The sequence below is a fragment of the Drosophila subpulchrella genome, chromosome 3L, assembly GCF_014743375.2.
Source record: "Drosophila subpulchrella strain 33 F10 #4 breed RU33 chromosome 3L, RU_Dsub_v1.1 Primary Assembly, whole genome shotgun sequence".
In the NCBI taxonomy this organism is placed as follows: domain Eukaryota; kingdom Metazoa; phylum Arthropoda; class Insecta; order Diptera; family Drosophilidae; genus Drosophila; species Drosophila subpulchrella.
The window spans coordinates 16972701-16994169 of record NC_050612.1 but is presented as its reverse complement, the minus strand read 5'-3'; the positions used below and the strand labels follow the sequence as shown (position 1 = coordinate 16994169).

Genomic DNA, 21469 nt, shown 5'->3' with positions numbered 1-21469 from the left:
CTGACGACATCGCAGTTGAGGATTTTATATACCGTGTAAACTGTCTCACTACTCAAAGTCTAAACGGAAATTTCGATTTGTTGTCGCAGTTTGCAAATTTGCTATTTGCAGGTCCTGCTCTATCTTTTTACTGGCGTGTTCATAGGTCGGTAGATGACATGAACTGGCATGTACTATGCAGACGCTTAAAGGAGAGATACTCAGATCAGAGATCAGACCGTGAAATAAAAAGTGCCATGCGTCGTCGTAAGCAGGGTTCAAACGAAAGTTTTGATGACTTTCTTGACGCAATGCTTATCATAGCTAATTCCCTCCGAGAACCCATGCATGATAGTGAGCTAGCCAGCGAAGTGCGCCACAATCTTAAGTCAGACTTGAAACTTGAGTTACTGCATGTTGACACCCCTTCTTTGGAAGCTTTGCGTAAGGCGTGTCACCGCCACGAAGAATTTTATCGTAGCACTCGATCGAAGCCAATTCAACGCCCTAATATAACCAAACGGTTTGTCAACACAATTCTTCACGAATACGACTCTGAAGATCAGTCCGAAGACGAAGCCGATGTCGAGGGCGAAGTCTGCGCAATTAAGCCTGCAGACAAATTCATATGTTGGAACTGTGATGGAACAGGTCACAGGTTGCGGCATACCCGATGTATATAAACCAAACTGTGCAAAATGTAAATCGGTATCGGAAAACTCCAAGCAGGACATTCGCAAAATGAATGTCCGCAGTTAGCCTTGGATATTCTTAGTACTCCGGATGCTGCGGCAACGGATAATTTACCTGATTTGTCTACTCCTAAACCTGATGTACCGACTACTAAAGCGTTCAATCCGTATCACCTGCGCTTGCAAGAGTATCTTAAACGAAGGCTTAAACCTGTTAGTGTCAATTCTATCTTTGCTTGCAAACGTCGTTCTACCTTGCGTATACGTAAATTTTGGATGCGCAAACGAGCTTTTAACCGTTGCATTATCTCATCAATAATCCACAAAAAGAATGACATCCGGCCTTTCACAACGGTGCAGATATTCGGCCTCGAATATTCAGCTCTCTTAGACAGTGGAGCCAACAAAAGTGTCATTGGTGGAAAGCTTGCCCAACAAATAATATCTAACAAGCTGTATAACAAATTCAAAAGCGTAGTCCGTACTGCAGACGGCCAAACACAATCCGTGGCTGGCACAATCTCCATTCCCTTGACGTACAACTCTATAGATTCAAAATTTGAATTCTTAATAGTACCCTCTATTCAACACAGCGTGATATGCGGCATGGATTTTTGGGAAACCTTTGGCATTTCCATCCAACTTTCGTTTTCTGTTAACGAAATTGAATACAAACCCGAGGACGACCCCTCACACATCTGTTTATCCAACGCACAGAAATCAAAGCTGAAAAGGGTAATCGACTTCCAGCGCACATATAACCTACGTACGAGGCCTAGATCGTTCGAAGTAGGTCAAGAGGTGACAAAACGGAACTTTGCGCTGAGCAACGCTGCCAATCATTTCAACGCAAAGCTAGCCCCAGTCAGAACAAAAGCGCGAGTTAAGGAGAAACTTGGTCAATCATTTTATGTTCTGGAAGATATGAACGGCAAAGAGCTTGGTAAATTCCATGCCAAGGACATCTGGTGATCCCTCCTGACTCCTTTTTCAGTTTTTATTGTTAGTCACAGGGACTAAAAATCAAAACTGTGGTTGTGGGAGTCAGTATTTTCGGCTAAGTTGGCATTCCTAGTTAAGACATTACCCATGGTAATTAACATAAATAGCCCAGATGCAACCCTTCAGTAGCAAGGATCTGATCCTCGTCCAAATACCAAAAATACCATTTTTATGGATTTTGGGGATTTTGTACATCCTACGTCCACTCTAGACGCCATGATTTCCTCCTCTTTGTCGCAAGCTTCTCCCGAGATCGGTTCGTTCCCTGCATAAAGTGTTACAATTATCAAACCCGTCCGCATCCATACATCCGCGTGTGAAATTCTTAGAATTCTGACCAGTACGACCGGTTATCACTCCCAATATTGGTGGTAAGAGAATTGGGGACGATATATGGAAAGAATCTAATTGAAATTCCCGGAAAACAGCAGTGACCAGACCCACGTGCAAATTCTCGGAATTGACGGAAGATTTACAGTCCTCCCTCTGCGCACAGCAAGGTGCAGGTGCCGCGTGCAGCGGTTCATTAGCGGAACTCTACGTTTCTTCAGCGCCAGGCCAGAATCGCCATTTGAGATTCTCATACCGCACACCGCGTGAAAGGAATCTTTTACCTTTGCCACACCTAGATAAATTCCATTATCGGCAAACCATAAGCGGCTGTAAGGATCGCCGTCGTCAACCCGCGTGAGGCTTTGACCTTACCAAGCCCGCACCTCGATCTACAAGTCGGATCACGTTGCAGTTCGGGCGAAAAACGCACCGGCGCCGATTCGGCGTAATTCGGGCAAGACCGCGGAAGCGGATGCCGCATCCCAATTGGAATTTGAGTTCCAATTCTGGCTTCCAGTTAATTTTGGCCGGGACTGCCAACTTGTTTTTGTATCGCTAAAGCGATTGTAGTTTAATTTTCTTATTCTAATTATTTGTACGACAAGTTTCTAATTTAATTTACGATTCCTATTTAGCCATATTAATTGCGTGTGTGCTTATGACATAGTATGACATATATACACCTAAATTAAACTATTCTACAGCGCACATCGATCGTCATCAGGCCTGCTGACTTCGTTGGAGAGTTCGTAAGTACGGCATAGCCGTAAATCATTTACATTCCTACATATATATTCATTCTTGTCTGAGCCCGCACACTTTTTGTACTAGTATATACATGTAAATTTTCTTCATTCGCGTATTGATAAATATTAATTAAGAATCGTTTGCCCTTATTTAATTTATCGTAATCTGCCTAAGTGCTTTTCTGTAATTTTTGAATAAGTTTGCCGGATATCGATAAAACATGTAATCAGTTTCGTAATAATTTAACGTAAACAAAATATCCATTTATTTTCCTTTTTGATAATCTTGTATTGACACACGATCATATAGAGAGTCGTTTCGGCGTAAAGAACGCTTAGTTTTAAGGTTTTAGTGTTAGGATTTGTAGTATTAAGAACCATGACCGATATTATCGTATTTGCCGTATTAAATGAAATTTAAGATGAATTAATTTGTGATCTTTTGAGGGCACCTTAGAGGATGTAGCGCAGCGGTTGTTTAAAGGGTGGAGTCTAATGAGACTTCACAGGTAGGGTGGGTATAGAAGGTGGCCAATAACATCTGGGCCTCCGTCTTCGATAGGTACAGTCTCTCGTCCGAATCTTAGCCGATGGGCTAAAAATCCTTATCGTTACCGTCTCTCTGTCTACTATTGTTAGTTCTGTGACACTCTTGTTTCATCTTAACACAAACCCACACCCATCTCCCTGAGCAGGCCGGTCAAAGCGTAGACAGAGGTGTTAGGGTGGACAACGCTCATAGAGTGTGTTCGTTACAAGATTCGTAGAAAGCTTTTGGAATTTATTTAGTTATCGCTTAGCAAAATTTGTTTTCTTTTATAAAGACAATAACCAAAGCATCCTATCCATAAATACTCATAAATATTTAACAGAACTGATTCATCGTTCGGAAGAACCCACCTACCGATTCCTTTCCAATCCATCAGAGAACCTCTTTGACAGTATAAAATGCATCATGCTCCCCATCAAATGGAGCGTTAAAGCTCCATTCACCAACAGGTCACGAGTTTGCAGTTGATATCGGGTATCCATCAGACTGCAGCATCTTCCTAATCTCGTCAAGCATCAAAGTCGCAATCATCAATTCGACGACATTATAAACGTCGCTCGTTTAACCCACAAGGGTCCTTTTTCCACCCGCAATCCCATCCCATTTTACTGGTGAGACAAAGAAACTATACGGACATTTTTTCGGCAAGATTACGAGCGATGAACAAAGAGATATCCCCACTTCCCCCATCGAAGCCGTAACAATTACAAAGTCTGCTCTGCTTCTATTTTTGCACTGTGAAAAAGTATGGATATACAATATTTATATTGGCAGAAGAAATATTGATTACCAAGTAAAACTTTTTTATTTTGTCTGGGAATTTTTAATGCAGCTGGCAATTCCACCTTTGATAACCTCAGGAAACCTAGAGTTAGAAAAACGTATTTCTTTTACCTTTTCGTATCATTTCCAGGTAGCTTAGTTAATTGAATAATTTTGAATCAGTTTAGTTAATGCAGATATTTTTGACACATATTTTCACCAAGACTTTAGAACAGCAGGCTAAAAATCATATAAATCGTGATGGTTTTTGTTTTAATCGTTGTTCTGTATTTGATAGGAATATGAATATATAGAAAGAGAGATAGATACATGTTTATAACTAATTGTAACATTATAAAACATTTTTCAGATGTATCATAACCAGCTCCTTAAATCTAATTATAGAATTTAAATTAGGTTCGTTAGTATAGATCATTTGGCACTTATTTTATACAAGACTCTGAAAAAATACATACCAATCCTTTAATCATAGTTTGGAACTTGAATATCATTTGGATATAAAGAAAGAGAGGTAGCTGCATGTTTGTAGCGAACAAATCCCAACTGATTATAACTTTCGGATGACATTTTGCCTTGTGTACCTTAACTTCTTTGGTGCGAAGGCGAGGAAGAGCAGCAGGTTTTGTCGCCTTGTCGTTTCCATCGTAATCCGGTGATGGAAAGGGGGGATTGGGAGGGCAGGGTCGCGGAGATTGCGATTGTGATTCTGTTTCTGTTTCAGCTTTCAGCTCCAGTCTGCAGGTTAGTCAGTCAAGTCGGTTTGTCAGTTAGTCAGTCGCTGGGTCGTTCGGCATGTCACTCCAGTCGGTGCGACAAATTTCGGTGGGTTTGAGTGCTCGGCGCGTGTATTAGATGATATGAGGTCATTCACTGCTGTTTACACCGAAAACTTCGTCTCCACCGCCGACGCTGCTGCGCTGCCTTCCTCGGCTCAGTTGCCGAAATTTCTGGATGACGCTGCGCTCAATATACCATATACAATATACAGTTTGCTTGCCGCGTCTGTGTGTGTTGGTGGGGCTGTGCTGAAAGCTATAGCCGAACCGAAACGAAACCCCAAACTGTTGCCCTGCTTATACATTTCCGACATCCTCCTTGCCCATCGTCCGCCTGTCTGGCGGTAGGTGGCGCTTTTGTTGTCCTCCAGCTTAGCACAGTGGCGCCAGGATCATTTTATACCGTCTTTGTAAAATAAGGATCATAGCATAACATATCATAACATAACATTGCAGTCTTTCTTATCAAATCTGTATTTCTATATTATAAGCTGTATATATATAACAGATTGTAACTGTTATTAAAATTTGTCAAGTGGCTATCCGGTTTAAGCCAATTCATTGTTGTACCAGAATACCTAAAGGTATTTGTTTAAATATTCTTAGTTTATTTTATTTCTCACCCTATATTCTTCATCAATCAATGTATCATATTGTTACTAACAATGTATGTTATTAATGATAAGATCCAAAATTTTTAATTACTATATTTTTACATTTTATAACTTGTATTTTATAACAAATAATATTCATACTGAAATTCTTTGAAAGTTATTTTTCTGATTTTGTCTGAAGCTTATATTAATATGTTCCTTACATTATTTGAACATTTGTATTTTAATAAGATGTTTTTATCAATGCAGTTTTCAATTCATTAAAGCAATTTTAATGAGTTCCTAAAATACATTTATCTCATTCGCATTAATGCGGTTTTAATTAAATCCCCAGACTGTTTTCCTAGAAATCCCGTAACGGAAATATTGCAAGTTAAGCGCCTTACAGCGTTCTAATGTACACCGATACTTTTCTTCAATGCAAACATTTGCCTATCTCCTATCTTCAACGTATCGAGCAGCTTTCCAATCGAAGCAACCAGTGTGCAGCATTCGTTAGCTGTTCAATGACTTCTGTTGAAACATGAATCGACTACACAGGCGACACCCAAACCAAGCCCCCCGATTCCTATTCCGAATCCCAAGGAGTCAAGGAGCTGTGGCCAAAGGAGGAGCAGGAGTGGAAGCTTCCACCGGGCGGAGCAGAGCCACCTAATGCGCTTCCTCTTCAACAAATTCTTTTACGACTGGCTGTCTGTCTGTCTCGGGCCCCGCTCTTTCAGCTTCTTCTGGAAAAAGGAGCCGTCGGCGGCAGTCAAGCCCCAAACGTTTCCCCCAGGTCCATTCTACTAGTCCCAAACCCTTGCCTTTGTTGCTAAATCTTACACAGAGAGAAATAGGTAACCTAGTTAACTGAGTAAAAATGATCTTTTAAGAGTCTATGAGAACACCTCCGTAGGATCTAACTATATTATTAATTTTCTTAAAACAGCAACAGCAATTTAAAACAAATTATATAAAATACCGTTTAAGTATAAACCACTTTTAAAATGGTCTACATACGATGATATACATATGTACTTAAATACTAAAAACATATTTTATTATCTGCTTAGAACACAAAAGTTTTAACTACCGCTCATGAAAGGTTGATAACGATGTTTAAAAAATATTCTAATATTGTAAAAAGTCCTATAAATACTAGACAGCATTTAAATGTTAGTTCTCGATTTTTTTCTGAGTGCATCCTTAGTTGTCGGTACATTGGACTCATTTCGCACACACACTTTTACACTTTGACGGGCGCACACAGACAAAGAGCTATTGCAAAAGTATGTCTGTGTCGACGTCGCCTCATTTAGCTTCTCCTTCTGCCTGCTGTCCCGCCACCTGCCACCACCCCCTTGCAATCCCTCCCAAGCCCCCCACCCCGCCCCCTTGCGTCTACGCCCTCGCTGTTTCTAAAAACAAAACTCTTCCTTCTGCCGCTCCTCCATCGTCTTCTTCTTCTTCAACCGTCTACTTGCTCTGCTTCCTTTATTTGCAACATACATTATATGCCAACCAAGAGAAAGAGTGGAGAGGGGAGAGCGGGAGGGGAGAGAGTGCTGCCTGCCCGCTCGCACACTTGCAATCGCAATCGGCAAAGTAAATGGAAAGGCCCCCAACAACACTAAGCAAACGGAAAGTGAAAATTTGCTCCACTGAAACAGACAGCGAAAAGAGAGTGAGAGCGTGAGAGAGCTCTGCTGGCTGTGGCTCTCTCACAAAGACAGGGAAAGGCACTTACATATGTACACTTGCATTGAGTCATAATCGTGTCGATTGCAGCAGAGACGTCGGCTCTCTCACTCTCCCTCTGTCTCTCTTTCCCCACCCTATCTCCACCCCTTCGTCCTTCATCCTTCGTCCCTTGTCCCCCACCTTATCCCCATTTTGAGCACCTCTCTTTTGAGACAACATAGACCAGATGATCGCTTAGCCCTTTTGACGTGGCCTGACCCATTTGGCGAGCCACCGATAGCCTTCTCCAGAGAATTGGGGAGAATCGCAAAGAGAGGGCGGAAGAAAAGGGAGCACAGTGCGGAGAGCGGAGAGTGGAGAGTGGAGAGCACTGGGTCTGGGTCGCTGGCTGTGATTGTGATTGTTGTGTTACTTTTATTTTTAATCGCTCTCGATGTGTAATGATCTTAAAAGGGAAATAATCAGGCCTTTGTTGGGGCATCGGGAAAATGCTGTAATTCATTTAATTGAAATTAAGAGCGTCGCAATTCTAAAAATAGTTTTTGTAGTATTCGTATCAATGCGAAAGTGGTTTGTTTACCAGAAGGCAATGATTTATACACCACATCTATTTGTTTAAGCACTGTTTGAGAGGGTTTATTACAAGGATTATTAATAATGTTTTGAAAAATAATAAATTTAGGTTTTCTTATTTGTATTCCTATTGCTCATCAATATACTATTTCATTTATGGTACGGTTAGTAGGTAATGTTATGTGGTAATTCTTCTAATTAAGCTTTTGTATGAAACAAGAAGTATAAACTTGATTATCTTTACCATTTATCTATAGGTAGAGTGTTACAGAAGTTCTAGAAAATTAATATTGGGTTACTTGTTACCATAGAGGTGGTTAGCTACTCTTGTAAGAAACATCTATATAAGAAAGATCATAAAATGTAAAATCTCTTGGTTCTTATAGATTGTATTTTCGAAAGAAATTCTTTCCCTAGAAATTTAAAAACTAAATCTGGTGATCAGTTTCCAAAGTGTTGCAAGTTGGATTGGGTTTTTTCCTGTGTAGTTGAAAGTAATCCTAACTTGACAACATTCTTGAGGGACTTGCTACTGTGACCGCCCCTCTGCCCTCCCCTCACCCCCTCTTGCCAATCCCCTCGAGAATTGCATGCAAATGCGCATGTGGCACACAAATCCCCCCAAACATGCACACACAGACACGCATACATGGTTGCAACTAGGAGGGGGGCGGGGGCAAAGAGGAAGACGCAGCACAGAGAGAGCTCCAAACATTCGGACGCTCTATCTCCCGATTACGTTTGTTTGCCATTTTTGCGCTCTCTGGCAACGTTTTTCGCAATACCCGCGGCAGAGCAGCGGCGGCAGCAGCGTCGTCGTCGATTCAGTCGTGCAGTTGTTCAGTCGGCGCAAGCGAGTCGAGCGAGCGAGCCCCATTCAGTCCGCCGATTTGCCACCTGTCTCTCTCCGCCTCTTCGCTCTTTTGCATCTGTGCAAGTGTGTGTTTCTCCCGCGGTGCGTGCGTGTGTCTGTGTGTGCGTGAGCGGGGGGCACTGAGTGCACTGGTATTGGGGCATCGGTGAGTGGGGCGCGCGCGCGCTTTTGCTTGCCGCAGCATCGCAGTCGGCGTCGCTGCTGGCGTCGGCGTTGGCGTCGCCGTCGACGTTTGTTGTTTGCGCCTAACAAACACTCGCAGCGGTTTTTGTGCTGACTTTAGATTTTAGTTTTGCTGATACCGTAAGAGATAAATGACGTGCCGCCGCGGAGCGACGAATTAGCGGCCCAAAACAGAAATCCAGCAGCCAAAACACAAACAGTTAAAAAGCAAAATAAAAAAAAACAGAAGCAAGCAACAAGCAAATGTTTGTTTGGCCCACGAGCAAACATAATGTAATAGCTAAAAAATAGCAAATATGTGTTTAAGTTTAAGCCAGCAAGTTAGTCTAAAAACGTCCGCGATTAGTGCAAAAAAGTTCAAAATGTTATGAAAGTTTTCAAAATCAAACAAATACCTCAGCCGTAAAAAGAAGTAGAAACAAACAAACAAACAACGAACCGAGTGCAAAAACTTAGTGCAATTTCTCCAACAGAAAAAATAAAAGTAAAGAAAGAAAAGTAAATCCCCCAAGAGCAGACATAAGAATCATGTCTAGAGTGTGAAACGTTGCGTATACGCAATATCGCTGAACCCCATTAGCGCAGACATCACGCATACGCCGCGTCGTGCAAAATGATTATGGTGCAACATTTGGTGGCCGCCTCGGCGCACAATTTCGCCAGCCAGGCGGCGGCGGCCCTCGTCAATGTGTCCAGCAGCTCCAGTTCCAGCTCTAGTTCCAGTTCGAGTTCGAGTTCGAGTTCCTCCTCCTCGCTGTCCCTCTCGTCCTCCTCCAGCAGCTCCTCGCTGTCATCGGCCACGCCCACGCCGGTGGCCTCGCCCCTGACGCCCACATCGCCACCGCCGGCAGCAGCCGCTCCAGCAGAAGCCTCACCGCCAGCAGGAGCTGAATTGCAGGAGGAGTTGGAGCCGCAGCAGGAGGATGCCACGTTAAAGGATCGGGATGAAAAGAAGCAGAGGGAGCAGCAGCAGGAGGAGGAGGAGGTCAATGGGGAGGAACCAGGTGCCATAGTTGATACCGAGTCAGTGATGGCGCGGCAAAGTCCAAGTCCAGCTGCGTCCACCAAAGTCCCCGAGTCACTAGAAGAGATTTCCCCCAAATCGCCTCCACCCAAAAAGGAGCAGGAGCACCAGCAGCAGGAGGAGGAGGAGGAGGAGTCCGAGTCCGTAGCCTCCGACTGTCGCGAGTTTAAAGTGCTCTACAATCACCTAAGGCAGCAGCAGCAGCAGCATCATACCGCCCCCGCCCCCGCCCCCTCCTCGCCGGACAAGACGCGCAGCACCCTCGACGATGTGTCCAAGATCCTGTGGGAGCGCAAGCAGCAGTTGCAGCGCAGCTCGGTGATCACCGCGGCACCCACTGTGCACCATCAGCAGTCTCAGCAGCCGATGAGCGACATCGAGGACGAGGAGACGCTGGAGGATGTGGACGATGCGGACGCGGATGTGGAGGCGGATGCCGAGGACGAGGAGCTGCTGGAGCAGTACCAGGATGGCTACGACTCGCCGCTGGACCTGTCGCTGGGCAGTGCCACCAGTGTGGCCGCTTCGGCTGCCGCTGCAGCCGCTGCTGCCTCGGCGGCCAGTCGACGTCGCGGACGCACTTACTCCGGCACGGAATCCGACGACTCAGCGCAGTGCGAGCGGGCGAGGATGCGCCTCAAGCCGGAGCGCAAGGCGGAGCGATCGGCGGCCTACAAGAAGAGCTTGATGAAGCGATACTGTAAGTGGCCAGATATCTTAGACAAGTGATTGAATACAAACTGGGAAAGTTCCTTACTTAGGTCTCCTTAACTTCCTTGGAACCTAAACCTTGATCTTTAAAATACCCAAGGAAAAGAATACTTGATTATTTGGCAAATATATATTTTAATCGTTAAAATAATGAGTTACACGATTAAATTTCCATATTTTAATGGGGGCTCTTAAATAGATCTTATAAAATTTCTGATTTTAGTAATATCTTGTTAGGATCTTATTTATTTGCAGTGAATAATAAGACATAAAATACAAATTTCTTAGAAAATACAAATAATATTTCATTATTCGAAGTATGTTAAATATACAAACATATTTGCATAAACAAAATCTATTTTTATGAGGTATCCCCACAATTTGGTATTATAAAGATCAAGTTCTTTCTCTATTCTACTGAAAATATATTCCATTTAAATTTATTATCCACCATTCCGACTGTTTGTTGTGTTTTTATACAAATATTATAGTAATTAAGAGGCAATGAATCAGCAGTCTGCGGCCCAACTCCCCCATCTTTCACTGGCCGAAATTGTGAAATGTCAATTTGGCAAGAGCAAGAAATGTTTATAACGAAAAACAATGCAGGGAAAAAGAGTGGGGCAGCCAGAGGCGAAATAAACATTATTTAAAATAGCGCAATTTCCGCCGGCGGCGCTGCGTTGAGAAGCGGTAGAAGCGGCCCAGGCGGTAGAAGCGGCGGCGGTAGAAGCAGCGAGTCTACGTCAACGGCTTCGTAACAGTTTCCTAACCCACCTCAACAATTTTATTGATTACTTGAGGCGGCAAACGCCACGCAGAGAGCATAAAAAAAAGAGAGCGGCCCCGTCTATAAACTATTGCGCTCAGCTGGCTGGGTTTCTGTTCCTGGCATCTGTGTATTGGTATCCGTATCTTTGGCTCTCCGCTCGCTGCATTCGCTAGTTTGTAACGCGTATCTGTGAGTCTGCCTTTTCGTTTTCGGGCTGCCTGTGTCTTGGTGTGGAATAGTTTCCCAGTCACTTGCTCTAAAACTGCCACAGCAACTCGCCAACTGGCAACTCGCGACTGGCAACTGCTAAATGAGCTGGAGTCTCCGACTTGGTCTTCAGTATCTGTAGCTGTATCTGTATCTGTAGCTGTATCTGTGGCTGTGTCTGTGTATCTTGCACTTGCTACATACCCACTTGGATATATATTACACACATATATATATGTATGTATATCTGGTAACCCTAGCCAACAACTTGTTTCCTCTATTTGACTTTTACACGGGGCGTCGTCGTCGTCGTCGTCGTCAGCAAAATCCAGCAGCTCCCGGGCTGCTGCTGCCTTCACTTTTGCCGAAGTTTACCCCACTTTAGTTTGGGTTTTCGCTTGGGTTTTTGATTTTGATTTGGCCCGACTGGAGAGCCCTGGGCTTCGGATACACACCAAACCGCCAATTGCAGTTCTTGGCCAAGTGGCTGGCGGAAATGCTCCTCTCGCTCACATCTCGCATCTGGCCAAAGTGCTGGCCGCCAACAGATTTATGCAGTGTGGGAATGGGGGATAGCTAAGGCCCTTCTTGAAGAGGGAAAAACCGAAAGTGGGAATCCTAATCTTAATCAAGGGGAGAGAAGGTTAAAATAAGTTAAAGGGCTTCGTTAGTGGACTACTAGAAATTTCTATGGTTCTATCTTTAAGTTGTATGACAATATTTCCAGGTCAAATAAAAATAGCCTTGCTTTAATCTAAATCAAATAAGTTGGTTAAGCAAATTGGCATACATAAAAGGCAAATAAGATGGTTATTAAGAAAGATATTTAACTACGCTAAATAGCAAAGTGACAATAGTAAACTTATCTTAACTGGGGGAAATCAACCTTAATTATTACAGATAATTACAAAATAACATTAAGTTATGCATAGGCATTTAAAAATAATTGTATTTAAATTGCTACATATGAATTTGAAATGAATAGAAAAATTAATATTCATAAGGTTATTAATATTGATTTATTTATTCTTTACTCATTAAATATTTTAATATACCCATTTGCATATATTGTACCCAAATTAACTTAAACTAATTACTAAGCCAATCGCTTTGGCTGAATTCCCCCATAAATCGAATGGCTTAAAATGTTTGGCAGTACGCAAAATCTGCAAGTGGAACCCCCTTGACCGCCTCGCTCCAAAAATCTGCAGCTTCTGTCGAAATATTCCCGTCGGTCGGTAAATCTCTTGGGTTTCCTTTTCACCAGACTCCATATCAGACATGGCCATATTATTTGTTTTTCGCACACAAATTCCTAGATGATATATATTTTCCGCTTGCGACACGACAAGCATTTCCATCTTTTATTTATATGTGCTTTAACCTTTTTCATAGTTTTGTTTTTTTTTTCTGTTTTCGTTTTTTTTCCTGGCTGCTTGTGTGCGTTCCTCATGACTTCATTTTGTGGGGCTTTGTTTTGGTTTCTGGTCTTACCTTCAACCTTTCGACGGCAGCCGTATTGAACCACCCACACGAAATGAGGCACACGAGTGGTGGCAACTTTCAATTGCGACATGCGGCGGAGAGCGGTGGGCTCTCTCTACCGCTTTACCCCCTTTACGGCAGCGTTTCTTTACAAGAAAAAAAACCAGCTTGTAGCGTCTGTGTTTGCTCACTTGCCACTGTGTGTGTGAGTGTGAGTGCGCTGTGGGAAATAGTGGAAAAGAGCGCCCCCTCCGAACGCCAACCCCCGCCCACTGCCACCCAACTCAACGCTCTGTTGCTTTTTTTCAGGCCTAACGCAAAACATTTTGAGGTAGGTTGGGAATAGATTGGCAACAACTGCGCACACACACACACACACACACACTCACCGACTCACACATACCATCGCACACTCAGAGCGTGCGCGGAAAAACTTAAATTTCTCGTTTCGTGGCAAGAAATTAGCAAATGATTTTCCATTTTTTTTCTTCTTTTTCATTTTTTTTTTTTTAACCCAAATACGGCGGCGGCGGCAGCGGCGATTTTTTCGCATTAGAATTATGTAAGCTGCCCCATATAAACAGTAGGCCTATACGTACCGCACGTATCTTTCTCTGGCTCAGATTTTGTAATCGCTTTGGCTCTACTCATAATTGGCCAACGGAGGTTCTGCTCACTGGGCAATGGAGCTTATCTCCTTATCGGTAGACGAGGAGACAATCCTAGTGGCAGGGATTATGTCACTGGCAGGCCACGTAACTCAATTACAAAATCGGATTAGCAAAGATAGCTTCAAGAAATCGAATTGAGCAAATGTTTCCCGCTCCCAGTGCAGCTGATGTGGCCATATGGTCAGCGGACAGCCGAGTGCAATGGGTCGGGTCAAGGCCCAAAACTTGTTGCTGGGAAATTCGCGACAACGAGTCGAATACGTAATGCGGCTACCTAGAACTTGTCGCGACTACCGAAACTTCCGTTTTCGGAGCGCGGTTCGTAAATTCTTGGTAAACCAGCTGCCAAACGGTTGAAAAAGCCCACACTATAAAATATCGCTTTTATTGCATTTAACCTATGCTTAAAGCTATGCCAATTAAGAAACTAAGATCTAAGTATTAGTTGCTCAAAGAAAAATGAGAACCTTTTTGATATAGAAGGTTAGTCAATTGACAAACTCTTTTACTCTAAATGAAATGTTATTTTAAATGACGATCATTTAGAAACATATATATTTAAAGTTTAACAAGCATATTTATATAAAAAATCTTTAAAAAATTATATTTGAAATAAAATATTTATTTATTACAAATTGTTACCTCAGAACTTAAATTAGTTTTCTATAAAATATAGAGTTTAAATGTAGTTTACTTTGTCAAACTGCCAAGCTAATTATTTTTCATGAGTAGCTGGTTAAACATTAATTAATTAACCTGGCAATACCCGAGCAGAATTATAATATTGACTTCCAATTAGCACATGGAACCGCATAAAAACTTGACGCGTGACCGAAAAAGGGTTTTTTTATTTGTCTGAATAGAAAGTGTTAATTTAAACAGAAGTTACCAGAAGTGACAAAATGTTTAAGTGTTGAAAGAGCTAAAAATATAATATAATAATAAACAAATCGAGAAGGAGGCATTGTTGATGAATTAGAATACTTTTGTGAAATGCTTATGTTAGTTAAAATCATTATTACTAAATTATGCAACAGTAAAAATATTTATATTCATAATACAAATTATTTTATATTTTAAACATATGCCAGCTATTAAAAAACACGCCTTACAAAATCCCATTTGAGCAATCGCCACAAATTCGAAAGGCATATAAGATCATCTGCCCTGTAGGCAAATGCGTCAATCTATATGCATATTATACCACACCATAAAACAAATAAAAGTACTTAATGACATATTAAAACAAAGATTCGGCTAAAATAAAAAGTACAAAACCTCAGAAAGTATATAAAATTACAATATATATTTCCTTTTGTGCGATACGCGAGATTTTCGAGTATAGAGAAATAGCGGTCATAAAAAATGCAAAAAAAAACAAATGAATGCAAAAAGGAAAACAAAACACATGAGATCGGAGCGGATTCTCGTATCATTTCTTAATGCGGAAATATTGAAGAAGAATTTCTGCTGTCTATACAAGCACACAAATGTGCGTGCGTGTGTGTGTGTGTGGACTTGTATTAAATGCATATGTAGCTTAAATAAACATACATTTCGTACGACAATGAGAAATTGCCTGATATGCATATGTCTGCGTCTGTGTGTGTGTGTGTTTGTGTGTGCAAACAATGAGAATCTGGTGTCTGTGTGAGCAGTGTGCCTTTTGCTGGTGTGCGTTATCCGCGAGACCTTGAACTTGAGACTGAATTTCCAAAAAGCGAACACACACAGATACACGCACACAAGCCACGAAAAAAGCGAGAGAACAACAACTGGCTTTTATTCTGGCCACCAATACATAGGCGCCTGTGAAAGCAGCGACGCCGGCAGCGGCATAAAAGCCAAAATAAGTCGGCAGAACAGGAATTTAGAGAGCCAAAGAGAGCCGGAGAAAAGAGAAGACGAGAAGTGGAGAAAAAAAAGGGGCAATCGGGAATGGGAATGGGAACGGGAATAATGGGGATCGTGCAAAAACGAGGCAGACGGAACCCGAAAAAAAAAACATATACCTACATATAAAAAAAATTTTGGGGAAGAGACATTCACGCCAACAACAAATACAACACAATTGCCAAACAAACACATAAATTATAATATTTAAATATAGAACTTTTGCGTTGTTGTCGCCCGTTCCTGTTGATTTTGTTTTCGGCTCTTTGTGCATTTTACTTTCGACTGTCGCGGCTGCATTCGAATTAACTTGAATTCTGCTTTCTTCCACCACACCCATAACTCTATTGTTATTTTTTAATGTCTTTTTGGCACCGCCATAAACTGTATTATTATTATTATTGGTAATAAATAAATAAACATGTATCCCAGTTGAGGCACATTTCGATTCCGGTTTGGCGCATATTATTGCGCCGCACAAGTGAAATTATCGATACAAAACAATTTCTAGTTGTTGTCGTTTTTGGTTTCGACCATTCGCGGAATTCGTGGGGCATCCATCGTGGGTTTTTCTAATAGTTTTTATGATGAATAGAATTTGAATATGTGTTTTTTGTTGGTAAACAAGTGGGGCAAGGCAATTTTATGATGGATTGTTTGATTTGCAGGGAGTAAAACATTAAATGTCAAAGAAATGAAAGATGTAGTAATTATGTACACCTTATTTCCGATTTTATTTGTAAATTTTGTAATAATAATTTAATTCCCTTGAACTATTTTTAAAATAATTTATTCAAAATATACATAAAATATACGTTTAATGTGTAACAAATAATTCTCTATTTTATTTAAAGGTATTCCTTAAAAATATTTCATAAATATCTTGAATTAAATGGGTAGATTTCCTTTTACATTTGCATAGAAAATACAATAAAATGTAATTTGATCGTTCAAGCCAGCGCCATAATCCAAAGCCAACCACTCTGAAATATACAATTTCATTTGCCTACTTTCCACTGATTAATGTCAGATGAAAATACGTTGTGTGCGATAAAAGCCGAGCTAAATAGGTAAATCCCCCTTCGGTTTGGGCCCACACATAAATTCACTTTCCGTTTCTTACTTACTTACTTACCAAACCGCCCACAACTCACAAAACATCAAAAAATAGGCCAATAACCAAAATGCCATAAACAATTACAAATTGGTGTGCAATTGTTGTTGGGCAGACAGGCGGGCAGCTTCTACGGCTTTCGGAAATGCTACGAAAATTGTAAACAAAATTCAAGCACCTCCGATGACGCCTTAGCCACCAAAAACCAAAAACAAAACTACGGCCAAAAACCGAAACCAAAATAAAACAAAAGACATATCGGCTCTATAAGGCAGACTAATCATCGAGGTAACAAGCGGCGATGGCTCGTACCTACATTGACCTACTATTGCGGCAAATGCTGCGCTATCCGCCGGAATTGTGATGTAACTGTCCCAAAATGCCGCGCACATATCAACGAGCCAGTTCAAGTCCAAATTCGAATTCGAATTCAGCCAAAGAAAAATATAAAAAATAGCAAAACCCACCAGCTCACATGCACACGACTTTACCGTTAATTTCTTTGACATATGTGTGTGAGTTGTTTTTTTTATTATTTTTTATATGTTTGCCAATTTTGCTTTGTTTTCTCGTAATATATTTAATTTTTTTCCTCCTCTTGTATCTCTGTGTATTTTGTCGGTTGGTTAGTTTCTGCTGATTTTATTAGACCGCATTTTTAGAGGTCAGCGCACATTTGGCGCAGCATTGCAATGTTTTGTAGACTCTATTACCACTGGCTATTTGTCTTTCTTTCTGCCGTGTTTGTGTTTGTTTATGCACCATTAAAGCTGAACCTCTGGCGGTCTGATTGTCGGTTTCTGTTTTTTTTTCTTTTTATTTTTACCATGGGGGCGCCACAGAATAAGTACAGTGAAAGCCCGCGCAGAGGACTGTTGCTGTGCAGTGAGGAAATCTGTGTATATTCCTTGCCTTCCTTCCGCTGTACAACTAGGCGTATGCCTAATTTGAGCGGTCGTATATTACTCATACGCCTAGTAGGCCACACAGGAAGTAAACGCTCACGTTTTCTGCGAACAGACATAAACTATTTCACCGGGAATAAACACAATAATTTGAATTAATATTTCCAGGAATTTTCTAGAGCTAATATACAAATGCAAAAAAAAATGTTAAAAATTATGGATGCAAAATAGTAGGTAAACATTTTTCATGCAAGATATAAAAGCCATGTATTTTTCTTTGGTTACTTGTCTTTTTCAACTTTTTCAATAAATTTGTTTAGACATGGCCATGTCAGTGGTTTAGCAACTGGAGAACTTTAGCCAACTCAACTTGGCGGTGGCCACCTGCAACAAATTACGCATACGCCGCGTATGCCGCAGTAAAAAACAACACGTGAGCACTTCCCCACGGAAAAACTAAAAAAAGAAAAACGCAGACAAGCGCAGAAAATCGAACCAAGTGACGGGCATTTCCGACATTTCCACTTCGACAAGCGATTAAAGCACCAAGTAAATAGAGGGAAATTCTCGCAACGAAAACTTGGCGAAAATTATATTTATAATTTCCGTTAAAAAAGTGGCAGCAGCAGCAGGCTAATTGTGGGTGGGGGGTGGTGTGTGGTGTGTGGAAGGGGGAGGGGTAGGAGGAGGGGGAGGTGGGCCTGGTTAACCAATGCAACCGCACAGCTGTTTTGTTGCCGCGCGATTTCCGTCACGACTTTGGCTTTTTATTTTTGTGGGTAAATACGCTTTTGTGCTGCTGCTGCTTTTGAATTTTTTACATATCAAAAAAAAAATATGGGCTTATATATATTTTTACATGCTTCTCATTCACCCACGACGAGTGGAGCGGCGGGCGGCAATCAAAACGAGACGGCTACCTGGCACAGTGGGGCAAATTGCTAAGGAAGCGGAATTAAATTGTTAATTATCAAATAATTTAAAATTATTTTGGGAAATTTATTTTTTCAAATTAAATATAATTTTATGGGAAAGTATTTAGTTTTAATTGGTAATTAGTTTAAAATTAATATTATAAACTTTGAAAAATATGGAAGGGTAAAATATAATTACAGTCAGTGTAATGTAAATAAGTATCTTTAAAAACATATTCAGCTTCTGCAGAGTGTTTGTTATGGGATTTTCATACCTTTTAAATACATATACAGTCAGTGTAACGTAAATCAGTCATATTCAGTATAAATCCGAAGAGTTGCCTAAAAGTCAAGACTGCGTCTATTATTTTCTTCTGCAGAGTGATTATTAGGGGTTTTCATACCTTTTCAATACATATACAGTCAGTGTAATGTAAATAAGTATTTTTAAAACCATATTCAGTTTAAATCCAAAGTTGCCTAAAATTCAAGACGGCGTCTATTATTTCCTTCTGCAGAGTGATTATTATGGGATTTTCATACCTTTAGATAGGCAGTTTAAATTTCTACCACACTGCATAGGCTTTTGGCCCAGTGTGCGATGTCGGCTGGGCCGCCGTGTATTTAAAAAGCTGTAAAAAGCACTCGCACACAGCCGCAACATGCAATAATGCAGCCAGCAAAGCATAAATTGTAAACTCGTCGCCGTTGCCGACAAGCCTTGACCTGATTTCTCTTCCTCTCTTGCTGCCACCCGTCGGTGTGTGTGTGTGTGTGTGAGTATCTGTGAGAGTGAGTGTGCTTGCAAGCTTCATTGCTCCGCTGGCTTTGACGTTTTCCTGCACACTGCAGTGTGTGTGTGTGTGTGTGTGTGTGTGTGTGCGTACCGCTTGACATTCAATGCAATTTTTTTTTCCCTCTGCTTATTTTCATGCCGCTGCGGCTGCTGCATGAAATAAGTGAAAATGCACTTTTACTTTTCAGCTGCAGCAGCAACAACAACCACAACAGCAAAAGCCAAAGGAAAGTGAGAAGCTAATTTTTTCTGCTTTTTCTGTTTTTTTTGCTGCCTTTCCACTGGCTTGGTTGTTTTTAACGGTTGCGAGTTCATGGCTCACCAAATTGGGGCATTTCAATTGTTTCGTTTCGTTTGGTTTCGTTTTGTCTTATTCGTTTTCCTTTTTGCATACATATTTCGCTCAACATGACATTTCTATGAAATTATGATGCGAATTTTTGTATTATTAGCCCGTTGGATAGGCATTTTGACAGCTGTGAAGAGGACAGGGGCGTAGCCAAGTGGTTGGTGGGGCAAGAAAGAAATGCAGAGGGGGCTGCGAGGGCCCTGCAAATATTTCGCGTTGAGGCTAAGTATTCGTTTAATTGGAACAGCAGTGGCGACTGGGGATTTGAAAGTGTAGGGTACACATTTCAGGTGATTGAAGCACTCGCAAAATTTAATTCAAACTGATGTTGCTGAAGGATGTTTCAATACTCAGCTATTACCTTTGTGCAGAGGGGTATTTTTAATACACATGATTATTCAAGCTCATTAAAACAGAGGCAATCTTTAATTGTAGTTGATGTAGGTGGAGGATCTTTATTTATTCAATGTTTTTAAGATCTAGGAATATAACATTTTTAATGATTAAATCATTACACTACAAAAAATCATTACAAATACATAAAGTAGAGGCAATCTTTAACTATAGGTGATGTAGCTGAAGGATCTTTGCATATCCAATGTTTTTTTAGCCCTAGGAATATAACATGTTTATTAATAAAATCATTACACTAAAAATTTTGTTAGGCGGCATTTGTATTCAATATCAGCAAAAATAAATGTTTAATATCATATCTTATCTTCCTACAAACAGTCCAACCAACATTTTAGTACTCATATTAATAAGGACAATGAATGGCCATAGATACTTATTTACTTGAAAGGGAAATTAAAGCAGAAATTAATATAATTAATTATGTGACAGCATTTTAAACCATCTTTCCCCTTTTGTTATCCCTTTCAGACACTGAAATTCCTATTGTCAAACAATCGACGAGTCCGGCACCGCAGCAGCAACACCAGCAACAGCAACACCTGCAGCAGCACCAGCAGCAGCAGCCGCTCAATGCGACCACCTTCGCCGGCGCCACCGCCCTGCTCCACATCAAGACGGAGCAGAATGCGCTGCTCACGCCGCTCCAGCTGCAGCAACAGCAGCAGCAACAGCAACAGCAGCAGCAGCACAGCCTGCACGGTGCAGCGGGCAACGGTGGCAGCAGCAACGGCAACAGTGCCCACCAGCAGCAACAACCGCTGGCCATACCGCACCGCCCGCTGCTCCACAATTTGCTCAGCGGCGGTGCCATCCACAATCCGCACCACAGAAACTACACGACGGCCACAACAGGTGAATATGCAGCAAACAAATTATTTTTTATATAGTGTACCCTGGTTTTTAATGCTTTAAAACAACTTGATCTTAAGGGGGATTCAATAAGTATTTCAGAACTACATTTGCTTCACTTATAGTAGTATCGTAAAGAAAAATAACATTTTTAAATGATTTTTAAATAACATTCTAATGGAAAATTAAATATTAAATATTAAATATTAGGAGTGCGTAGGTAAAGACTTATCCTTTCTGATTTTCTAAAAATTCTATATGGTATATCAAAAATACTTATAAATAGCAGCGGTAATACAAAGTGCAATCAATATTTTAAAAAGGCAGGGAAATAAAAAATATGTTATAATAAAAAACAATGTTAGGGTCTAACTTACATATTATACATTACATAATGCTGAAAACTGCAGAAAAAATGAACTATAAATTATTTTAATATTTAATAATGAGAGGTCAAACATAGCATTACTACAATACCCATCTAAAATCAAAAGAGATCACGTTTTTTTCGAGTGTAACTGCCTGTGAGGCGAGCGTGTCCAGCAGCAAGGTGAACCACTGAGCCACTGAGCCACTG

General features: G+C 41.1%; 1 protein-coding gene across 2 annotated transcripts in view; it reads left to right on the top strand.

Annotated features, from left to right (window-relative positions):
* Nucleotides 1-21469, top strand: part of LOC119552594 (ecdysone-induced protein 74EF) — a 56903-nt gene that overhangs the window by 30179 nt on the left and 5255 nt on the right. Inside the window, exons 1-2 of one of the 2 annotated variants that reach the window (XM_037862248.1) lie at nucleotides 8598-10512; nucleotides 20512-20895. In XM_037862248.1, coding sequence (XP_037718176.1) covers nucleotides 9402-10512; nucleotides 20512-20895 — 1495 coding nt within the window. In that variant the 5' untranslated portion in view covers nucleotides 8598-9401. Of the gene's footprint in view, nucleotides 1-8597; nucleotides 10513-20511; nucleotides 20896-21469 lie in introns of those variants that run through there. The other variant, XM_037862249.1, reaches the window with a different exon arrangement.